The sequence below is a fragment of the Pseudophryne corroboree genome, chromosome 4 (genome assembly GCF_028390025.1).
Source record: "Pseudophryne corroboree isolate aPseCor3 chromosome 4, aPseCor3.hap2, whole genome shotgun sequence".
Taxonomy (NCBI): Eukaryota; Metazoa; Chordata; class Amphibia; order Anura; family Myobatrachidae; genus Pseudophryne; species Pseudophryne corroboree.
This window is the reverse complement of record NC_086447.1, coordinates 485,317,846-485,342,959: the sequence shown is the minus strand read 5'-3', so window position 1 is coordinate 485,342,959 and position 25,114 is coordinate 485,317,846. Positions and strand designations below refer to the sequence as shown.

Sequence of the window (25,114 nt, the reverse complement as noted above, 5' to 3'; positions counted from 1 at the left end):
GCATGTGAAAACTGAGGCAGACCATGCTGTGAAGTGTAGTTCCACAGCAGCTGGAGGGCCGCAGGTTGAAGACCCATGATTTAGAGTGTATATGTTCACTCTATTTTCAGTACTTTTTTTTCAAACACTCATTCATATACTGTTTTGCCACTTCTGACAGCATGAGCAGGAGCAAGCTACAGTATGCATATCATTTTTTATCTTCCAAGTAGGCAGGACAGAATAGTGCAGTGACGGTGCGGTGAGTTAAACAGCATAGGGAGGCACTGGCTAATTAACCCCCTGCAATATGAAGAAGGTAAAAAAAAAAAAAAAGCATGGGACTCCCCCTATTTTCTTAAACCCAACACCAGGCTCAACCAGCAAGGGGGGATAATGCCATAGCAGGAGGGACACTCAGTGTGGGGTCCCCCTGCCATCACATTAGCCACCCCTAAAGCCCAGGGCTGGAATTCCTCAGAAAGTGGGGCAACATCCAGCACTGGGCTGATGGCCCAGTGCTATATGCCACACCCCTTGTGGCCAGGGCCGTCTTTTCATATGGGCTCAATGGGCTCTTGCCCAAGGGCCCCAGGAGTATAACGGCCCTAAGCTGATAGCTAAGGGTCCCCTCTTTCCATGGGAAAAAGATTTTTGAAAATCGGCCCTGGGGAACCGAAGATATCCGACTTGAAAGCAGTGGTCCCCATCTAAGCCTGTTAATTGCTCTTCCCAGACAGATATCTCAGGTTCTGTCTGACTTAGAGTTTTTGTGAGGGTATACTCCAAAAGCTGTGACTCTCCACTTTTGGTGGATACTGGTAGCTTGTCTCTACTATGCCCAGAATGAGAGATATCAGCCTTCAAGCAGCTGGTCCCTGCTCCAGCTCCACACGCCTAATATGCAGTTTTACATTTTCGTTGGTGAATTGCTCTGGCTTCTGAGCTCTGATCCCTAAGTCCCCAGAACCTCCTGAAAGGTGGGACTCTCTAGTTTCTTATACCATTGAAAGCTAAGAAATCTATTTTCAGGAACTTGAGATATCTGCAGTCAAGCAAGCTGCCCAACCACTGGAAAATAATAAATATTAAGCCCACTCCACTATCCACCCCTCCCCTACGTTTTAAACACCCCCTACCACCCTGGAAATCATGTACCAGGGCTTCTTCATTCAGCCCAATGCCCCCTTCTACAGTTTAGCCCCATATGTGCAGTAAAGGAGTAATTAGCAGAAATTACTGCTCCAGGTCCTACATGCTGAGCGGAAGATAGAACACCCCCTACCGCCCGCGGGACATCAAAGCTGCCACCGATAGCACCCCCCACCCCTACCGCTGGAGGATGGGTAGGGGCCCCAGTGCATTGCTGTGCCCAGGGGCCTACACTGCTGTTAAGACGGCCCTGCTTGTGGCGGTTTGTGCGGGGTTCATGGCAGGACAATATTGTTCTTTACAGGTGGCCTACAGGTCCCAGCAAGCCTGCCCAAGCATGCCGGCATACCCGGACATTAAGGGCCCGCTGGCACCCGTAGTCCAACTGTAAAGAAAATATGAAAATAAAAACACCACACCATGCGGGTCATTCTGAGTTGTTCGCTCATTGACGATTTTCGCAACGGAGCGATTAAGGCAAAAATGCGCATGCGCATGGTTCGCAGTGCGCATGCGGTTAGTATTTTAGCACAAAACTTAGCAGATTTACTCACGTCCGAACGAAGATTTTTCATCGTTGAAGTGATCGGAGTGTGATTGACAGGAAGTGGGTGTTTCTGGGTGGAAACTGGACGTTTTCTGTGAGTGTGCGGAAAAACGCAGGCGTGCCAGGATAAAACGCGGGAGTATCTGGAGAAACGGGGGAGTGGCTGGCCGAACGCAGGGCGTGTTTGTGACGTCAAACCAGGAATGAAACGGCCTGAGCTGATCGCAATCTGTGAGTAGGTCTGGAGCTACTCAGAAACTGCTAAGAATTTTCTATTCGCAATTCTGCAAATCTTTCGTTCGCTATTCTGCTAAACTAAGATACACTCCCAGAGGGCGGCGGCCTAGCGTGTGCAATGCTGCTAAAATCTGCTAGCGAGCGAACAACTCGGAATGACCCCCCATATGTTTTAATAGTTTATTGTACGGCATCTTCACCTTCAGCTCTTTTTCATGGCCGCCGCCTACCCAGAGCTTCCAGTGTCTTCTCTCTTTTGGAACTCTTCCCAGCTCCTTCCCCGCTGACGGACTGCCCAGCTGCTGCCTCGCACTGGCTTATATAAGCCAGTCGAGGGGGCGTGGTGATGACATGGTGAGCCGTGATTGGCTTGCAGCGGCCATCTTGAATTAAAAAAATTATGCCGTGGCGCTATTTTTGAAATGGGTACCCGCTGCAAAATGGCTAGCAGGCAATGGATCCAACCGGATCCAGGTCTGCCACCCGCCACACTCTTGATGCCGGGTCCTGCCATCATGAACCCGTCGTGTCCCGCCGCATATGTCCGCTACCCAGTGGATCCGCTGGGCAAATCACATCTCCTGGACTGACGGGCATGTTTCATGTGACTGAATGCACGCCCCAGTCATTGAGGTACCTGTACTGGTGCCGCTATTGTAACATTTTCAATGGGTTTTTACAGCCCATAGCTTGGCCTCGCCCCCTGCCCGACCCCCGCTTGCTGAACTATACTATTGTCAGCGGGAGGTACCGCTCCCAGTGCCTCCCACCCCGCTATGCTGCATCACCACCATAGGGGAAATTATTAGACTAAAACAAAGAAGATAACTATAACACAGACTCTGTTATAAATATCTTCTTTGTATTATTTTAATCATTATGACAGCACGTCCCTGGAATAGTGTGCACTGTATGTGGAGGTAAAAATGATTAGCTATGTTTGCTCCTCGGTCAGCTGCCCCATACAGTACATACCCAAAAATACAAGAGTTTGAACCTCCCTATCAGCTGGCAGCTCTCTCCTTAGCATGCTTTTAATTGGGCCCTAAGGGGTCTATTTACTAAGCCTTGGATCAAGATAAATCCAACGGAGATAAAGTCCCAGCCAATCACTGTCTAGCTGCCATGTCACTGGCTGGGTTTGAAAAATGACAGCTAGGAGCAGATTGGCTGGGACTTTATCTCCGTCGGATTTATCTCCATCCAAGGCTTAGTAAATAGACCCCTAAATCTTTATCCTGATAGGTTTTTACACTAGCTATATATTTTGCTTAGGCTATACAAATGGGCCTGCAGGATTTATGAACTTGTCCTATGTATTCTGTCTCTGGCAGGGTAAGTGAAAACAGTATGCAATGTTATCTCAACTGATGTCCTGCATCCAGTGGCGCTGAGAGGGGATAGGCGGGTTCTAATTGCCAAGACACAAGCTTGTTGAAGAGGCCGGGTCGGGGCTCTGGTCTATGTGCCCCTCTTCTTACTTGTCAGCCAGCAGCAGCCTTTCCCCGTCTCAGCACTCGCCGCTGTGTGCTTAGCTGTGGTGGGTCCAGGGAAGCTGGTGCCAGCAGTTTCCTCTGCCTGCAGGTAGTCGATTGATCGCACTGATCGCATTCCCCTGGATCTTACCCTACAGTAGCTGAGGGGTGCAAAGTGGTCCCCTGTGCCGGTAGTTAAAGGTAGTTTGCTAGCTTATTTTTTAATTTAAGGGGGTGTGGTCACACCTCCATGATTAGGCCACTCACCCCAGCATTACTGGGGCCCAAGCTAGCTGTCTATGGCTCTGCCTGCATCCAAGCATCTAATATATCCCTGTGTAGGGATCACATACTTACATCTGTTTGTTTTTTAAGATTAGTTTCCATACTGAGCATGTGCAAAGCAGCTGACCCCGTAGTCCCTAACATCTACAGTTATGCCGCTAATTAGTAACTACGTAACTTTACAGGTATGGCCGGCCTACTCTGTGCATATGCGCACAGAGTAGGCAGGCAGGCAGCTGGACGCTTCTTCCCATAGAAAGGGTGAGGCTTTGGGAACCAATGCATATCTCGCAACTGTCCTGATTCCAGCGGGACAGTCCCACTATTCAGACACTGTCCCCCTGTCCCACCCACTAACCTCAGTGTACCGTGGGTTCTTTCATCACCAACTGCTCTGCTCTGCAAAGCAATGAGTTATCCTTGAATCCCTAAATAGATGCTGTGTGCATGGCATCTAATCAGTACAGGTATGTGGATCGGGGCTGTCCAGCTGCGCAGTCGAAAACAGATCTGTGCTGCGAGGCCACGGCAACTCCCACATGAGGCCACATGCCCTTTCTAAGGGCAATAAAATTTGGGAGGTATGCCAATGCCATCCAAAGATGGCATAGGTTCCATCTGGCAAAGTCTGAAAACTTTCTGTTGGATTTTGCTGAATATTAGATGGTTCCACTGTGCCCCTAATAATCACAGGGTCACAAATAGACAACAGTGGCCAAGGTCGCAAGTACAGGTTCACAAACAGATAAACAGACAGAGGTCAAGCTCATAAGCACAGGTTCACAAAGACAGAGGTCAGGGTCACAAGCATTGGTTCACAAACAAAGAGGTCAAGGTTCACAAATGGATAAACAGCAAGTGGACAATATCACAAGCACAGAATCATAGGGCCTAATTCAGACTGCAGCGATTGCAGTCTGAAGCCCTTTGAGGAGTGCGCTCGCGCACCCCGGGAGGCCCAGTGAGATGCTAAAAGCATCTCAGGGCTGTAATCGCCTCTGCCTGATTGACAGGCAGGGGCGTTTGCGGGGCAGATGGGGCGCGCCAGCGGCATTTGAACACCGTTGGTGGGGCGCGGTCTGGACAACGCAGGCGTATCCGGACCGTTGCGGGGTTGGGACGGGACGCTAGCTGCGCAGGCAGGGAGCTACTCGGCGGGTGCAAAAGCATTGCCGCCTTGCGTTGTCTTCACACCTGTGCGGGGGGTGGGGGGCAGGGCCTAACATACGTGGCGGACCAGCCCTGTGCTGGGCGTCCCCCCGCATGTCTGAGTAACTAATCGTAGATGTGCTAAATTTAGCACATCTACGATCAAATGTGAATCGGCCCCATAGTCAGGAACACTAGCAAAGCACTGTTGCTCAATACCAAACATTTGAGCTAATTAATAGAACTTGTGGTAAAGCTGGTAATATAGGCAGTGGTGCTGAGAGTGGGGGATCAGATCCCGCTGGTCCCTTTGTTAACATATCAGCAGCGTTATCTTCATGTGCTACAAAGGTGATGCTTATAGACTTTCCACTAACTCACGGATGAAGTGGTGTATAAAAGCAATGCGCTTGGACCGTACATGCTGTAGGAAAAGTCAATTGCGTCCTTGTTGTCACACTCAGCGCCTAATTCAGACCTGATCGCTAGCAAGCGATTTTTGCACTGCTACAATCAGATAGTCACCGCCCACAGGGGGTGTGTATTTGAGCTGTGCAAGTGTGCGAACGCATGTATAGCAGAGCTGTACAAACAGATTTTGTGCAGTCTCTGCGCAGCCCAGGACTTACTCAGCCACTGCGATCACATCAGCCTGTCTGTGGCCGGAACTGACGTCAGGAACTCTCCCTGCAAACGCCTGCTTTTTTCCAGACACTCCCTGAAAATGGTCAGTTGACACCCACAAACGCCTTCTTCCTGTCAATCTCCTTGCGATTGCCCGTGCGAACGGATCCGTCGCACAAACCCATCGCTGAGCGGCGATCCGCTTTGTACCTGTGCGAAAAGGCACAGCAGCGATCAGGTCTGAATTACCCCCGCAGTGTTTACAGACTTATCCTGACTAAGAAGTCTTGGGCCCTCATTCCGAGTTGATCGGTCGCAAGGCGAATTTAGCAGAGTTACACACGCTAAGCCGCCGCCTACTGGGAGTGTATCTTAGCATCTTAAAATTGCGACCGATGTATTCGCAATATTGCGATCACAAACTACTTAGCAGTTTTAGAGTAGCTCCACACTTACTCTGCCTGTGCGATCATTTCAGTGCTTGTCGTTCCTGGTTTGACGTCACAAACACACCCAGCGTTCGCCCAACCACTCCCCCGTTTCTCCGGCCACTCCTGCGTTTTTTCCGGAAACGGTAGCGTTTTCAGCCACACGCCCATAAAACGCCGTGTTTCCGCCCAGTAACACCCATTTCCTGTCAATCACATTACGATCGCCGGAGCGATGAAAAAGCCGTGAGTAAAAATACTATCTTCATAGCAAAGATACTTGGCGCAGTCGCAGTGCGAATATTGCGCATGCGCACTATGCGGAATTTCACTGCGATGCGATGAAAAATACCGAGCGAACGACTCGGAATGAGGGCCTTAATTCACACAAAGGGCCAAATTCAATTAGTCATGGTTAATTACCATGGGGAAATTGATCTGCTGAGGCTATTCAATTATAGCCCACGGCATCCCACAATCAGCCCACAGGTTGCAGTTAAATTCCCTGAACATCGGTGCCACAAAGCTGTTAACCTATAGATTCTATGGTTTGACACGTGAGGAAAAAGGGGTTGTTATTGAATAGACCCTCGTGTAAAAGCCAGAGACTACCACCCTTTTCCCAGCGTGGTAAATTACTGCCGCTAATTTAATTTGTCCCAAAGTCTTTTTACAGCCTAAAGCTTCCTTGGAACATTCAGTAAGGGTATGGGTCGTTGGGTCGACTCAACTTAGGTTTGACAGTCATTAGGTCGACCATGGAAGGTCGACATGCATTAGGTCGACAGGTGCAATAGGTCGACATCGTCATTAGGTCGACATGTACTGGGTCGACAGGTCAAAAGGTCGACATGGGGTTTTGGACTTTTTTTGGTGTCATTTTCTTTGTAAAGTGACGGGGAACCCCAATTAGTGCACCGTGTCCCCATGCATGGCTCGCTTCACTCGCTCACTCCCAATTGTAGTCCACGTGGATCGTCAAGTATGAAAAAGTCCAAAAAATTAAAAGAAAAAAAAAATGTGAAAACCTCATGTGGACCTTTTGACCTAATGACCATGTCGACCTATTGACCATGTCAACCTTCAGTGGTCAATCTAATGAATGTCGACCTAAGCTGTGTCGACCTAACGACCGTATCCCTTTAGTAAGTGCCATATGCTCTGCCTCAGTGGTGGAAAGGGCTACAGTGGGTTGCTTTCTGCTTACCCAGTTGACAACTGCAGCTATCAGCAGGCCCGGCGACAGCGGGGTACAAAGGTCCTGAGGGGCCCCGCGGCCCACAGGTACAAAACGGAGTGGCGCAATGCCAGCTACAAGTGGGCAAAATAAAAACAAATGAGTTTTCAGAGCCCCCTTCCCGATTAACAGGACCGACTGGCTCCCGGCAGCAATGCTGCGATTTGCGGGTGTTCAGGGGGCGTAGTCTAATGAGGAGAACTGCCTGCCCCCATGAGAAACATGTCATTTACTCAGTGCTGCAGTGCAGTTAGGTAATGTCTCTCCCAATTGCTCCCCGTCCCACTCTCTCCCTAACACTCTCTCCCGGACACTGTCTCTCTCACACTCTCCCTAACATGCTTTCTCTCTGATGCTGTGTCTATCTCTCCCTCTCTCTCCCTGACACTGTCTCTCTCTCTCTCTCTCTCTCTCTGACACAAGATCTGTGTCCATCTACTAACATGCTGGGGCCACCCAGCATGTGTGTGGTGCCACCCCGCGATGGATCCGCAATTTAATTGTGGACGCATCGATTAGAGGTTGACCCCTGTCTGCGCAGCCTGGTTGCGCTGGCAGGTGGTCCAGACCCATTTTTTTTCTTGGAGCAGCTGCAAGACATCACGCAGCCGCTCAGAAAATACTCCCGACATGCCCCTGTTTTGCCCGCCACACCCCTCACAATGCCAAAACGCCGCCCCCCTCCCCCCCCCCCCCCCAGCGGCCACCACTGTTAGTCACCTTGCGGCCACAAGGAAAAGGGTTGCGTATGCGCATTGTGACCGGTGTGCGTGCATTGACCAGATGGACGCGGGCTCTGCGTCCATCTCGGAATCATCACCCACTGTCTCTCTCTCCCTCCCTCTCCCTGGCACTGTTTTCCTCACCCTCTCTCTGACAGTCTCTCACTGAATCTCTCTCTTTCTGTGACACTGTCTCTCTTGCTAGCTCTCTCCCTGAAACGGTCTCTTTTCCTGACACTTTCTCTCTCCCTTGTCTCTCCCTCTTTCTTTCTTTCCCTGACACTTTCTCACTCTCTCTTGTTCCCCTCTCTCTCTTTCTCCCTGACACTTTCTCACTCCCGCTCGCTCCCCTCCTCTCTCTCTTGCTCCTCTCCCTCTCTGGCACTCTCTCTCTCCCTGACACCCTTTGTATCACTCTCCCCTCTCTCTTTGTATTTTTCCCTCTTTTTCCATGAAACCCTCTCTCTGACACCCTCTCTTTCTCTTTATCTCTCCTGACCCACCCCTCTCTCTCCCCCACTTTTTCCTCACTTCTGTCACTCTCACCCGGGCACACATTCTTTCTTTCTCCCAGGGGAGGGATGTGTGGGTGCAGGGGTCGAAGGTGGGGGGCCCCAGAGATAACAATGTATACATTGCAGTTGTTTTGATTTTTGTGGCTGGGTCACATGTGCTCATTGCTGTAAACCGTTCTTGATTACGACTGCAATGCTTTGTAGCTCCACAGTCCATGTACTAAATTTGTCCTGCGACAGTCTGTGACATTTAAACAGACTCGTTTATTTTATCATGCTTCTTCTGCACACCATTTCAGTCTCCTTATGTCCCACTTTGTGACATATAAAATACTTGTAATTAGTCCTTTTGGGCTCAGTGTCTTTTATGAGTAAAGCAGAACTCTGAGAATTTGTCTCAACTGGTATGTGTTCCTCCATTGATATCCTAATTTCATTGGATCTCAAAGCCACCACCATGAATCAAATTCAAGCATTAGGTACTGCAGCATCACCATTGCAACCTCATCATGTTTCAAGGGTTATCCTACATATGTCAGTTGCTGATATATGGACAACATCTTGTCAGTGTACTAGTTAATGTCTCTGCATGCAATCAGTTTGGTACTGCATAGTGTACACCTCACGTTTATCCTCATCAGACCTTTATCTGCATACACATGCTGTTCCACAGCAAGGCTTATAGTTCCCATGACTTTGTTCACTTCATCAGGATTAGATTTTCACCTGGATCACTTGAAATTTTCCACATCTTTTCTCACTTCAGATGTATTTCCATAGCAAACTTCCATGTGGAATCATTCTGTAAGCATCCCAATTTAGCAAAGCTCATGTTGGCCTCTGCACTGTGCATTCTCTGTATCTTGATTTAAATGCAGGACTTCTCTGCATTCTTCACATGCAGGGTGCAAAGCCCACAAAACTATTGATATGACCTATTGGTAGAATGTGGGTGGTTACAATAGGCACTGGTGCAATGTGAAATGGAGTTTAGTCCACACAGAGATCCTTAACCAGGCTTGCAGGTTTATTGGTATCAACAGTAACAGCAGTACACATACACACAGTGATAACAGACGTGAACAGCAGTGGTGTCTGGCAGTAACCACAACAGTGGTAATGCAGTAAATATGGGGTCACAACCAAGGAGCTAAGTATTGCACAGCCATGCAGCACTGTAACACTCAAACCGAGGTGTGCACCGGGTCACTGCATACAGAGAGGGTGGGAAGTAGACAGAGCAGAGAAGCCCTCCCCTCTAAGTGCTTGGCACTCATGGGACCGCAAGTGCTGTCGGCCCATCATGCAATCCAATGGATTTGAGCCCAGGGAGAGGAGGATGGCAGCAAGGCAAGAGCATTGATCAACAGACTGAAGAAGGCATGAGAGAAAGCCAGCATGACAAATAGCACATTTAGAATTAGCCCAATCACAGTTACGCCCAGGGTTAAACTCACTGGGAAGTACAAACTTTTGCCAATATCTAGATGCATTTTACTTTATATAATAGCATATTTTCTTATTTTCTCTATTATATATATTTAAGAAATAAAAATCTAAATATTACAGTGTATGAAACTTTCAACATTATTTTGGTGTCACCTAATTGCTAAAATGGAGAAATGAATGACCTGGATGATACATATGAAGGTTGATGCATTTTTATCTTCATGCCACTGACAAGATATGCTTGAGAAATGCTCATTACATTGGGGGTAATTCTGAGTTGATCGCAGCAGCAAATTTTTAGCAGTTGGGCAAAACCATTTGCACTGCAGGTGTGGCAGATATAACATGTGCAGAGAGAATTAGATTTGGGTGTGGTGTGTTCAATCTGCAATCTAATTTGCAGTGTAAAAATAAAGCAGCCAGTATTTACCCTGCACAGAAATAAAATAACCCACCCAAATCTAACTCTTTCTGCGCATGTTATATCTGCCTCCCCTGCAGTGCACATGGTTTTGCCCAATTGCTATCAAAAATTCTGCTGCGATCAACTTGGAATTACCCCCATTATTCGGCCTTATTCAGCTACAGTTGCAGTTTTGCTAAAGTAGCAAAGCTGCAACTGGCTGCGATCGCATGCTGAGGGCTGCCCAGCGCAGGGCAAGGCTGGCCGGCATGCAAATACCCTGCAGCGATACAATCGCAATGTAATTGCGATCGCTTTGTTGATTTGTGGAAGCCCCCTGCCTCCGCAGCCAGGCTGCGAAGACAGGTGCAGAGCCGCCATTTTTTTTGTTGCAATGGCTGCATGTGACGTCATGTGGCCGTCCTGAACCCGTCCCCATTTCTGATGACAGGCCTGCCCAACGCCGAGTCAAAGCTCCGTTCCACCACGTGAATGCCTCTGCCTGTCAATCAGGCAGAGTGGTTCACGTCAATGCGATGTGATCGCATTCTCCCGGCCGTGCACGCACAGAGTGGGACCACAGTGGCCGCAAGATCGGGAGAATGCTAATGCAATGCGACCTGAATAAGGTCCATAGATCATCCCTACTGAGTCAGCACTGTACAGTATGTTGCCTTGTTGTAGTACTGACATGGTACAGGTGTACTCTTCTATCTGAACAGCAACATAGTGTACAGTGCTGATTCTGATCACTGAATGCGTTTCCATCTACACATGCAGGGTGACAACTCTTTAATGTTATAATGTAAGCAGCTGGGTCATCTCAATGAAAATGACAGAGCCACTCATCAAGAAGAGGCAACTTTAAAACCCGTTATTCTAGCTTTCTACTAATAGTGTAAGGAAACATTAGGGAAGATTTGTAATGTGAATCTGGAGTGTTTCACTCAACAAACCAATTACAAGAATGCATGGTGAAATCAAATACATTAAGCAGCAATCTAATAAAGATACCAGGTATCCTGTTACCACTTTTTCAGTATATAACAAAGGAGCATAAAAAGTCACACACACAGCAGGTTGTAGTAATTATTTATATGCACACTAGCACTAGGGCAAGGCCATCTCACATTCCGAGGTCGCCTCCCCCCTGCTGAAATGCGAATGCTTCGCTAAACAGCCAGCTGTAAAGACAGTCGCTGGGCCGCCATGTTTTGGGTCGCAGTGGCTGAGTGTGATGTCATGCAGCCGCCGTGGCCCACCCCTCAAATGGTCTAGACACGCCTCAATTTTTCAGACCGCACCCCCCAATGGCGCGTTGACACCTCCAAAACTGCGACGCTGTCCTGTTGCTGTCCTGTTGCTGCAATTGCAGTTTAAGTCCTCGCACTTTGACGCACCGGCGTGCAGAAATCGTCGAATAGCTGAATCGGGCCCATAGCTGGATGGATCTTGGCAGTGGCATAAGTTCGTCACAGTCGCCCGGAGGCAAGATAAATATTGGTGCCCCCCTATTTCCTATAGTAAGATAAATATATATATGTCTGTGTGTGTGTATGGAGTGTTCTGAAAAAAAATTATATACTGTATTTAGACATTTAATTGTCTTTTATTTTAAATCACACATTTCTTAGCAGTCATACCCAGGAGTAGAACCCATGACCTGTTACAGTAACAGCAGACACTTTACTGATGGAGTTATTTGCTCCTGTAGAGGAAGCATGAGAATTCTAACTATATGAAGTTATGTGTAATTGTCAGAGAAGTAGCTTCATATAGTTAAAATTCTCATATTTCCTATACAGGAGCAAACAGCTTCATCAGTAAGGTGCAGCATCCAGTGTAATAGGTTGTGGTTTCTAATCCTGGGTGTAATACTTTAAAATGTGTATATTCAGTATAATAAAGAGGGTGTGATTTGTAAGGTGCAGGGACTAGTGAGGAAGTTGGCCACTGAAGAGATAGTGCCCCCCTTCAGAGCAGGAGCCCGGCGGCAGATGACTCCGTTGCCTCCCAGAGTTCTGCCTCTGGCAGGTTGGGGGAATGACTAAAGCTAAGATCATCTGTTCAATCTTTCCAGTTGGAGCAAAAATCTAATAATGTGTGGGAGCAAATGATAATCAACCATTTGCTCCCAAAAGTGGGAAATGGGTAAAAACGGTCAGTTAAATTGGTTGAATCAAATGGATTTACCCAATTTCTCTGAATCTCCATTTTTGCCTGTTTTCCAGTGTTTTTGAGCAAATGGGTAATTGTCATTTGCTCCTATAACTTACCAGTTTTTTGTTCCAACCAGAAAGATTGGTCATATAATCTAATAGTGTGTATCCAGATAAATATTTGTTTCCAGATTTCCACTTTTATATGTTGGTGGTAGATAAAATAACAACTTTTTAAGCTGTCTTCTTGTTTCACAATGCAGTTACTAGTATACTGAGAGCGACTACCATAATGGTGTAATTCACACTAGTTACTTTATTTATTACTTTAAGCAGGAATACACCTTGGGGACACTGCAGAAATGTTTTAATAGTCACAGTTCGCTCTAACTGGAACTGACATTTCAACGCCACTTATGAAGTATAATGACGTATAATTATTACAGTTGATCTCACTAATTTTTATTAGTGAGACCAAAATGTAGGTCTTTTGACGCTCCTAAATCGCAGAGGTTTACCGGGAAGCAGGATAAGCTGTTTTCTGGGCAGATGTGATTTTACAATGGCTCCTTCCCACGTCCTTAGGGTCCTCAGCTGTCACTGACAGCCTTGCTCCTGGTGTCTCTGCGTCTTCTATACTCTGTACACTGCAGTTACTGCGCGTAGGGAATATACATTCCCAAATAAACAGTCTTTCTGCGGAGCAAGCTTTAGAACAGCACACAGCCTTCTGAATAGCAATAGCAGCTTGTGATCCACAAACAAAACTATTCATAAATGCTAGTCACTTATCTACTATAGTTAGATAGCCAGAGAATCACAATATATTTTAATATGTCAGTTTTTTTTTTAAATGGGCATTCTTCAATACTTTATTCTGTGGTTTACTACGAGTTATTTGTTTCGTTAGCTCTACTTTTTATTAGCATAATGTTGCTTATTAAGTTGTACTTTTATAATGTTTATTGTTACATTCTACTTTGCACCCCATTTGACAAAAATGGTAATGCGATTAGAATGTGTAGACTAATCTTCCTGCACGCGAGGAACCACGCACACTTTTAGGAAAATCATAATAAAATAACCTAGGGCAAATATGTTTTTACAGCTTTGCATACACTCATTATTATATCATTCAAATGAGCGATAGGTAACACAGGAGGAGGAGATAGAGCAGCAGTGGTGTATTATTTATTACGGCTGCGGAAATTGTTGCTCACCATAGACATTTGATGGGTATACCGTTAGAACATGTGTAACGATTTGCTGACTAATTGCTGTAACCGAATGACGTTTCCTAGACTTTTAGAAGATAATTGCTGATTCTTGGTGTGAAGACATGGCACAGTGACACTTTTGCAGTGAGTTAGTAAATAATCCCCAGTGTGCTACTAAATAATCCCCACTGTGGTTACTAGGCAGGAACCCATTACTTACTGGCTTTACTGCTGCAGTAAATTTACTGACTGCTGCACTGACTTTACTCCTTGAAAGTCGGCGTTATTTCTACTCTATGGGGGAACTCATTGGTGCAGCTAATATGTATCGTCCAGGTCGATATATTTGCAGTTTAGTTACAAACAGTAAATTGTAGATGTATCACTTTATGACTCCTGTAGGTAATATTGTTAAAGTGATCGTATACAATAAATCGGCTTTCAACAAAAATACGTCTGTACTTCATATGTGTACATGTGTTTTATTTCAGGTGCATTGCTATAACTATGCACGATTATTACTTCTGGGGTGTTAGTTTTGTTTGATATGAAATTAAAAACATTCTTCCTGCTCTAAAGAAAATGTACTATTGAAGTGCAAATAGAAGTAAAGTTGGTCACACACAGAGTCCTGGCCAATATTGTCACATGTGAACACAGAAGTAGATAGCCCAACTGGGGAAGAACCAGCTCTGACAATTTCCCTGATAAACACTAATATAAGTCTTCCTTCAGCCACTTTTACCAAAATTCATCATATTCATTTTTATAAGAGCGTTTTCAGACATTTGTCATGGTTGTTTCTAGGCTACGCTACTGCCTTTGTCGATATGGGCTAAGCATAAAAATCAAAAGAATATTGTGATGTGGTTTAAGGAGAACTCTACTATATATGAGGACAGTTATGGTTAACTAGTTCATTGCTGAGCGGATCACTTCTACATGCTACTATATTTCTGTGAACATCCACCCCAGATGACTTGTATCATTAAACTAGAGCCTTGTTCCTATTATTTTATCGCAATATACTGTATACATTTGGATCCTGCTTTTTGAACTTTTATAAAACGGATTTCATAACGAAATGTCACTATATATTTTTTTAGCACACTATCACTTATATAGGGTGATATTTATCAAAGCATGGAGAGAGATAATGTACTAGCCAATCAACTTCTATCTTACCATTTTACAGGCTGTTTTTAAAAAATGAAAGGAGCATGTTGGCTGTATCTCTCACAAAGGTATTGCTCTCCAAGCTTTGATAAATACCCCCCATATTGTGAGACATAATCATTAAATTATAGCTCATACTCAACATCTGAATGAGTACAGTGGATATAAATATGTACACTTTCTAAAGTTCCTATTTATATAATATATTGGGAACTTTGTATGCAGTTCCACTTGAAACACTTGTAAATAGTTATATATATATATATATATATATATATATATATACACACACACACACACACACACACACACACACACATACCATTTCCAAAGGTATAGTATTTGCCTAAATCCACTAACCCCCCCCCCCCCCCCCCCAAAAAAAAAAAAAAAAAAAAAAAAAACGTGCCACCTGTATTTATACCACATATATTCGGTCTATATATAAAGCCTTACCCCATTTGACTACAGGTGAGAGGTGATCTGTAAAAATACAGATTATTCCTAAAAACGTTATACTCTGTATAAATTTGACATTGCAATAACCTTAGTACAGTTTATACTACTCCTGTAGGTAGGTATAGGGGGATATCTAGTTTTACGATTCTCACTTACATTTTGGTCATTTTATGGAAATCATGTAAATATTTTGATATGTTGAATATTGTAGAGTGTGTTGTCAATTGGAGAAAATTAGCTGCAGCTTCATTTATAGAAGCACCCAATTTACAAAAATAATGTTCACCTATTAATCTTGATAAACGGGGCATGTTTTGTTAAGATTTTAATTTATATATTGTCAATGAAAAACTATTTTCAAGCTGAAATATTCTTTTTATATTTCCATTTCATAGTTTTAAAAAAATGTTAAAAATATACAGTTTTAACAAAAAAGTAAATTGCATAACTCCTTTATTTACATTTGCAGCTATCTTTGCCAAATACAATATATATAATGGTTAAAAGTAGCAGTATAGGCAGCTTAGTGAAATGTTTCATTAAATGAGGTGACTTGGTGAAGTTGGTAATCTTTAGTGAACTGTTATATTAACTTGAAATACAGGTTTATGTATAATACATAGCTAATTCAATTATACATGTATTTTACTTGACTGGCATCTGTTTTAAAAAATAATATATGTATGGTTTTCTGTGTACAAATATTCACAATGCTAGAAAACACTGAGTAAGGAACAAACCACACAACTTCTTGCAGTGTCCAGTACTTGCAAGCGAAAATAATTATAGATTGTATTAGTGCTGTATCGGCACCCATGTGATAATTATACATGAAGGTTCAGAACCAACAATCACCTTTGTCTTACTATGAACCAAAACACACCGTGAGCAGAAAATCACACCAGAGTTGGTAGCAGTTATGAAATCGTAAGCTGTTCCATAGGTACTGGGCACAGGCAAATATTCATTTCAGAGCAATTCGTAAATACAATGTATTATTATTGTTATTATTATTATTATTATTGTTGTTGTTGTTATTATTTTGTTTATAGGATTTAAAGAGTAAACACTGTAGCAATTGCTGATCATTTGGGACACGCTGCATGGCTGTCTCGTAAAGTTATGTTAATCAGGACAAGTCATTTACATACGACTGTTAAAAAACACAGATTAGATGAACGGGTCACTCGTACTAGTTTATCAAGGAGATTTTATATGCGTTCATGTGATATGATATGTAGACTATTCAGACACACAAGTAAGTTAAGCACTACATACAAGCCACTGCCATCCTGTACTCACACAAGGCTTGCCCGCTAGGTATCCTGTCAGTGCACATATCTCAGAGAAGGCAGAGGGGGCACTGAGAAGACTGAGTGCCAAGCATTAGAGGTAAGCATCTTTCCACAGGGGCATGGAGTGAAGAGGAGACTGTACCCTTCATCAGTGACTAAGGCAATTCCCAAATCAAGACAAGGGAGACATTAGATAAAGTGTTAACTTAATGATTTCCCCATTGAATTTCGTGTGACTGCCTCCAACAGCACAAGCTGCCACATCTACTAAATGAAACTCGACAGCTGCTATATACAACAGGGCTAGGGAAAAGAGGGATTAAGCTTGGGTGGGAGAGAAGGGGGGGCTGTGAAGTTACTTCATGGAAACTTTTATACCATTAATATCAGTAATAAATGTTTAATAGTAAGGTAAATTTATCATAGGCCAGTTCAATGTACAAGTTTACAGTTAGGCTATGTATTATGCACTGAGAGCATAACTGATCTGTTGTCTTTATATTCATGTGTAACTACAAGCTCTTTTTGCCACCTACCTATTGATTCACCAGTGACCCGTCAAAAAGAGTAGCATGGGAATTCTGGTATCACACAATGCCAACAGGGAGAGCACTCACCCCCCTCCTGCAGGCTTAACTTCTAGCGATAGAAACTCCACCTTCTGAACCCCACACTCACACTACATCATTACTGCTTGTACTGCATGGGACGTCATACTACAAGCAGGACCCTGCCACTGTCACAGCATGGAGTGACCCAGCCCATGCTGATGATAGCAGCTGATGATGAGGGAAAGGTCATCCCGTTACTACAGTGGATGTAGTAGTAAGAATAGTGAGGGATCTGATAGAAAGTTCACCCCATGCGTGGGAACCTGGTATTGGATAAAAAAAAAAACAACTACAACAACAACAACAACAACAACAACAACAACAACAACAACAACAACAACAACATCATCATAATAATAATAATAATAATAATAATAATAATAATAAAAAAAAATGTTAACCAATCACAGAGTTAATGGGGACAACAGATTAATTAGGCTTGGAGGGGTCCTGTGTCTGCGCGAAATCTCTTCCTCCAGGCATTCTGGACTTGACAGTGCACCGAGAGAAAACAGATTTTTATTGAACTGGGAAACCGTTTTTAACATCCCGCAGCGGGAGTGCTTTGGGACTTTTTGTGTGTTATAATTGCTTAAAGATATATGGCAGCTTAGATTACTGTAATTACCATCAGAGGCTGTTGAAAGAAGTTAGTCTGGGTCTAAAGGACTGCTGTTTGGGTTCTTATTACCACCCAAGCAGAGATCAGTTCACATAGCTATACACTCATCCAGCCAGCCTCAATGGCTCTGTACTACGGCACTCACTAATTACTCAATGCACCTGTGTCGTTCCAATTATTTCGTAACAATATTTAATAATCATTGCAATGAAACCCAACAACAGACTTGCAAGCTTCTATCTATCAATCAATCAATCTATCTATCTATCTATCTATCTATCTATCTATCTATCTATCTATCTATCTATCTTCCAATATTTTGGTCACCCATGTTAATATCAAAATAAAATGTGTGAATATTTTGTCTTTTTCTATTACTTGTGTTCCTGCAGAGTGCCTGCATTTGCTTACTCTGTGGTTTAGCACTAGTAATAATAAAAGTATCTCAAATTGTATTTTGATTTGCCTTGTAGGAAAAGGCCTTCTCCTGAGAAAATGGATTGGCCATGTCTGCTTGTGGCAAGGTATCCCCTCTGCCTGCTGTAGTCACAGGGCCCATATTGTATGCCTATTTGTCATACTCTGCTTTATCTCTATTTCTAACAATAATGCACATATATTTATATTTTTGCACTCATTTATAATAATCTTAAATATAAGAATCACGTAATAGTCTAACTTTCAGTTCCATAAAAATGTAGTATAATAACATTAATGAGATTATGAGAATGATCTAGTTTTGCCCTTTTTCTCTGAGCAGTATATAAATCACATTATCTATAATGTCACTGTTTTCTGATTTGCTTCATTAAAAAAAGAGGGATTAATGAGAAACATTAATGAGAAACATTTAATTTCTGATGACTTTTTTAATCAGGTATTTACAAAACCTTCACTGCCTGCGAAACTTTTCTATTTATGTTTAGAGTAAATTGCTTTACCGAGCATCTCAGTTATAAAGAAAGTCAGTAACAATGTAATCCTTATTTCACTTTCACCAGTGTCCAGATACATTTTGCACAGGATTAGCAGCGACATTTGCAATAAACAATCAGCCACACAGAGTCCTTTCCAGTGCTAAAATGCCTACATTCAGGATTAAGAGGAATGTGACTTTAAAGTTGTTGTTTTTTTCTCATTCTGGGATTGTTTGGCATAATTAGCGATGCCGTGTGCAATAGACTGAATTTAAATCGGCTTTCAGTGATTATTATGTGAGCAGTTTTACACTCTTTCCTTGTTCTTTAGAAAACAACGCAGATAAGTCACAGCAAATGTGTATCAAACTTATTCTGAGTACGTTTTAAATGCATATACAGAAGCACGTTTAGGTGACAACATTCTACAGTACAAGAAAATGTAAGAAATATAAAACAGATTATCCAGAGTGGAAGTTTGGCTATCTCTATATAATAGCTTGATCTGCCTCACAGAAAGGTCTACAGTATATTACAAATCAGCAGGTTCATAGTGACTTGTCCTATATACAAACATCGTCCTCAGAAGAAAGCAGAAAGCATTTCTGTTACCCACTTGTTGATCCCGCGGGTTTACTCATCCTGTCAGATCTCTGCAGTATGTCCAGATGAGGTCCTGTGACAGGTGCACGCCAGAGCTCACTGCTCTCCTCGACGGGCCAATCCAAGCATCTTCGCTCAATGGTGATTACTTGAAAAATAGTAGTAAGTCTCACAAGTAAAAAAAAAAAAAGCAACAAAAAACACCTGAAATGGTTTTACAGGTTTCTGTTGTCCTGTCTGCAAAATATTCCCAGAACAGAAAGGAAAAATAATAAAAGATAAATTGTTTACTGGCTTCTTGGAGCCACACAATTGTTGATTATGCCAGTCACTCTCAGCAAAAATACAGCATTTCTTTCCGAAAACCTGTTTGCAGTTGCCTAAGTAGGCTGCAAGCTCTGTGGGTGAAGGAGCAGAGTGTCACACTAGGCAATGCCCGCCTGTGTGGAGAGGAGCCAGGCTTACAGAAGTTCAGTGCTCTGAGTGACTTTGTGCTTTGAGCCGCAGGCTGCAGCATTTAGAATAAAATGGGGATAGGAGCAAGTGACAGGACACTGGGGAGGAGAGAAGTGCCCCCTGCTCTTCCCTAGGCACGGAGCAGCGTGACGTCAGGCCAGCACGGGGAGGCGATTCTAGGAATGGACCTCCCAGAGGAAACCCTTCGGCCAGACAGGGCTGCTCCCTTGGCACCACCACGCTACCTGGGTGAGACCTGTCACACTGGCGGTAGGTACAGTAGTAATGTGATGTACTGGGGTGTACAGTATCTTCCTGCTGTCCTTTGGCTACTCATCTCAGGATAGGAAGTCTGTGGAGCACTTAGATGATGTCTCAGGTACTATGTGACTGTCTGTGCCAGGGTGCCATACAAACCCCTTCTGCCCACTGCCACTACATTTCCAATATTGATGCCATACCGAAGCTCACTACTTTTAACTGGAAGACGGATTGTGCTTTCTTCAACTTTCCAAGACATTTCACCGTACAGACACATTTCCTTATGTGGCATTATTTCTATACACATTATACAGATACTACACTGCTAAAAAGAACTGAAAATCTTTACATATGAAAGAGTCCCTGTAATGTACGTATTGCTAGTGTGCCTGTCACTGCCAAGCACATCTTACCGCCAGGGTACCATCGCTCAGCACCCTGCACACTGTCCCCTATCCTAATACATACCAGCGGCAAGGAAACTTCTCTATGAACTTTCCTATTGAGATGAGCAAATACTGTTAGATCCCTGCACGCGTGCTATACCTGCCCTCTTCCCATATACAGTACTGCATACGCTGTCACCTGTTACTCAGACACACTGACATGATGCATTCTCTACATGTCATTATCAGAGCCCCCCGGATAAGGGGAACCATTGTCACGCTGATCACCTCATTGTATAACACTTGTATTACGGTTGCCTGCGGCGTAGGATGATATATCTGTATCTAGCACTTCATAAAGTGCACATATTAATTATACTCAGTCACGGAGCAGAAACTTGGGCGAAATTCGCCAAAGTGTAGGGAATAATTGTAGGCCCACGGGTAAAAATATTCACACACACATGAGATTTCTTAATAAAATAAAAAAAATAACATCATTGTAAATTGACAGCTATAGTTTTGTTCCTGAAGAAAAAAGTGACTTAATGGGGGACAGATTTGTGCTAAGGTCACTTTTCTTAGTAGACTCCCTAGCATAGCTCATTACTGAGAGGAGACGCAATAACCAGCTGTTATCACAGTGTACGTACAGCTGCATCCAGGTAGGTACTGGCCATTATCAACCCCTTTTATTATATAACGCCAGCATAATATGCAGACATGTACAATGATATGGAGCATGTAACATGTGTCTAACACACAATTACACAACAACAGAAAATATGTTCAGTGTAGATTCATTGCCAAACGGATAGCTTTGTTTTGTAATCAATTCAATGTGGTAATTATAAAGTTTCATCCTTTCTAATTGTGTAAAAACATGGATCATTACATATGCATATATTGATAAATCGTATGGATTAACGACATAGCAGTTAAAGGGTGTTTGGATTCCCTTTTGTTGGTAAACAGCTGCATGCAGAATCAGTACATACTTTGTGGGATCCATGCCCTACTAAGTCTTGTAGGAAGTACTGCAATGTAGTGGAAAAAAACGTAATTAGTTTTCTACAATGTCACCTCTTATAATTAATAGTGACAACATATCTGCAAGAAAACGCGCGCGTGTGTGTGTGTATATATATATATATATATATATATATATATATATATATTTATTTTCACTGTTCGTAGTAACCAAAGATGAATTAAACGTGTGCTGTGCTGTAGTCATTATTCCTTACATTTTAATATAGCCTGGGGGTCAGAAAAGTTTTATACAGTACAAACGCAAGGTACGTGGTGCGGATGATACATTGCTTTGACTGGCACTGGTATGTCACACCTGCCATATGAGAGCACACAAATATATGCGTGCGTGTGTGGGAACTGGACAAAGGGAAAAGTCCTACACATTTAATGGCTCATCTTTTAATAAGGAATTTAGGACAATTTTGTTGGCTGCTTTTGAAGCTCTTTTAGAATAACAATAAAATTTTCTAACTAATTTTGAGATTGTCTCCAAATGTAATAGTTTTTTTTATCCAATGTGATTAATATTTATATGTTGTATCTACATTCTATACAAACAAACGGATATCATGTAAATCTGAATAATTCATAACCATATTTTTTAAGGTAAAAATTAAAACATTACTATCTTTAAGTAGATATGTGAGCAGATAATTTGTGTTAGAAATATAACATTGATATATATATATATATATATATATATATATATATATACACATACATACATATCCTGTGCGATCTAAAGACACATTCAATCATAATCATATTTATCTTAATACAAGTAATAGATTTAATTTAATAGGAACTACCATATGCAAATATCAAATCTAAATGTTAGTGTGCCAATTAGGGGATGTAATTGATATGCAGAGAAGATTATGAACTCTTTGAATATTTTAGCCTCATTACTTAGAAGAATCACTCAGAAAGTCAGACTGTTGTGTGCAGAAATGTGTAAGAACAAAGGCGTATTTGCCAATCCCTGACCAGTAGCTCCTGCGCTGATTAAACTAAACTTTCACAGAAATTCTGCCCCAACATGAAAACAATATATACGACATTTAACACAGTTTGTACGCATCAATTAAAAGGACGCAACGTAGTCAGAGCTTTGAAGCTCTGAACTACAGCAAACTGTGGAATGCGGAATAATAACAATAATAATAATAATAATAATAATAGTAATAATAATAATAGTAATAATAATAATAATAATAATAATAATAATACAATTGATTGGTGCTGCTTCTGCGTGAACAGGGAACACGTCATGCAGAGCAATGTTGCTTAAGTCAGTACATCGATACTTCTCATTAGCGCTACATTATATAGAGCTAATTTATATTACAGTCCTGTTAAATACTGGACATGCACACAACATTCATTCTATCAACATCATTAAACATCTGCCTCTTTATTATATTGTTAATCTGTTTGTGCATTATGGTATAATAGCCATCTCAGTCTGCCCACTGCATAGGCTACTGCCCCCTCCCAGCCTAGGAGCAGCCATGCTACAGATGAATGTCATTAGATGATCAGTAGTAGTGATTTAATTAGCGTTCTCCACACGGAGTACCGCAGAGTATCACAGGCTTGTGCTGATTGGGACAAGTTAATTGGTTACGTGTAGGATGCTAATAGGATTAATGTAATGTTCATTACCCCATGCAGCAATCTATTTATTTCCTACATTTTTTTAATCATTTGTATATATAAACACTGATTTCCCAAACTGGGACAGGCATTTATTTCTATGAGAAATTCTTACCCTGCAATCTGCCCTGTACTGAGGGTTCATTCACCCCAGTGTATTCCTTATTCTTCCATGCTCTACAAAAAGCGAAATTCAGAAGATGAGAAGACTCTGAATGGATAACTGAGTTGTTTAGGACTAGAGAGGTCATTATAACATGAGTGAATAGTTCAAGATACACATAGCGGATTAGTTCTCTCATGAATGAGCAGCTTTTCTCCGCATTTGAGCCCAATACTACATGTGCATGCATGGGTATGTGCAGATCATGTGCCAACGTATGAACGAAACATACACACATTACAATGCTGTTATATTATATAGGAAGGTATCTGGATGTTAAAAGTGATGTGCATAAGATATTCTCCGAGACTCCTTCGAACACAGCAATGCGGCAGCAGGTGAAAGTCAGCTACTGGCATTCTGTACACCAGTGTGTCCGATATACACTGCATTTCTTCCCTACAGGCAGGCCAGCCTCTTACATCTAAGGGAAAGAACAGGATCAATATGATACTACATCAGACAATGGGGGTAATTCAGACCTGATTGCAGCAGCAAATTTTGTTAGCAGTTGGGCAAAACCATGTGCACTGCAGGGGAGCCAGATATAACATGTGCAGAGAGAGTTAGGTTTGGGTGGGTTATATTGTTTCTGTGCAGGGTAAATACTAGCTGCTTTATTTTTACACTGCAATTTAGATTTCAGTTTGAACACACCACACACAAATCTAACTCTCTCTGCACATGTTATATCTGCCTCCCCTGCAGTGCACATGGTTTTGCCCAACTGCTAACAAATGTGCTGCTGCAAACAGATCTGAATTAGGCCCAATGTCTCCACACCTTCAGGAGCTTGTTCTATTAGTGTAAATCCATGCATGAATATGAATGAAATATACATTTTATATGAAGTATGCAAAAAAGAAAAAAATACAATTAAATGTCTGAAAATACCTGTGTGCCTATTAATAATATTGTCTCTTCTCTTTATAATACATATTTGCTGAAAATTTTATATATATATATATATATATATATATATATATATACAATCAGGGGCGGATTGGGAACAAAAAGCGGCCCTTGAAAAATTTGTACTAGAGGCCCCACATGGGCAGCACCAGAGGTGTAAGGTCTAGCCATGGGCCATGGCAGCAGCACCCTCCCCCCAAGACTTTCCAGATAGTGGGCATGTCCAGCATCAAGGGAGAAGTTAAAAATAAATAAAATTAAATATTATGAGCACATTATATGATACGCCTTCAGAATTTAGGAAACTATATAATTATTTAGAAAGATATATTTTCTTGCTTATTACACCAACCGTATCCCAATCACTATTCACTCAATCTTATATGTCAGCCAAGCAGGCAGACAGAGCATACACTAGATCAGTGGTTCTCAAACGCGGTCCTCAGGACCCCACACAGTGCATGTTTTGCAGGTAACCCAGCAGGTGCACAGGTGTATTAATTACTCACTGACACATTTCAAAAGGTCCACAGGTGGAGCTAATTATTTCACTTGTGATTCTGTGAGGAGACCTGCAAAACATGCACCGTGTGGGGTCCTGAGGACCGAGTTTGAGAACCTGTGCACTAGATCATCTGCAATCACAGGCTAAGTGGCAAAGTCATTTTCATATATGCAAATTGTTTGGCATCTTATTCATTATGTCTATAAATAGGACCACATGTCCTCAAACAAAACAGGCCCCACGGGTGCGTCGGCCCACCGGGATTCTTCCCTGTAGCCCCTATGGCCAATCCGCCTCTGTATACAATGCAAGTGGTCTGGCACTCCAATTACATGTGCTAGGTTCCCTGGTGCCCTCACTTTCCAAAAGGTAAATATGGTCAGAGCAATGTGCGGCACTAAGGCTTACAGGAACATTGCTCTGAACAGACGGACAGTGGTGACTCTTTGTTCCTGTAAGCCTGAGTGCCGCACATTGCT

General features: G+C 42.8%; 1 protein-coding gene across 1 annotated transcript in view; it reads right to left on the bottom strand.

Annotated features, from left to right (window-relative positions):
• NR2E1 (nuclear receptor subfamily 2 group E member 1) overlaps positions 1 to 19,745 on the bottom strand; it is a 73,167-nt gene extending 53,422 nt beyond the window's left edge. The window contains exon 1 of the mRNA XM_063919690.1: positions 19,275 to 19,745. Within this exon, the coding sequence (XP_063775760.1) occupies positions 19,275 to 19,299 (25 nt within the window). The 5' untranslated portion in view covers positions 19,300 to 19,745. The remainder of the gene's footprint in view (positions 1 to 19,274) is intronic.
• Positions 19,746 to 25,114: the final 5,369 nt, after the last annotated feature.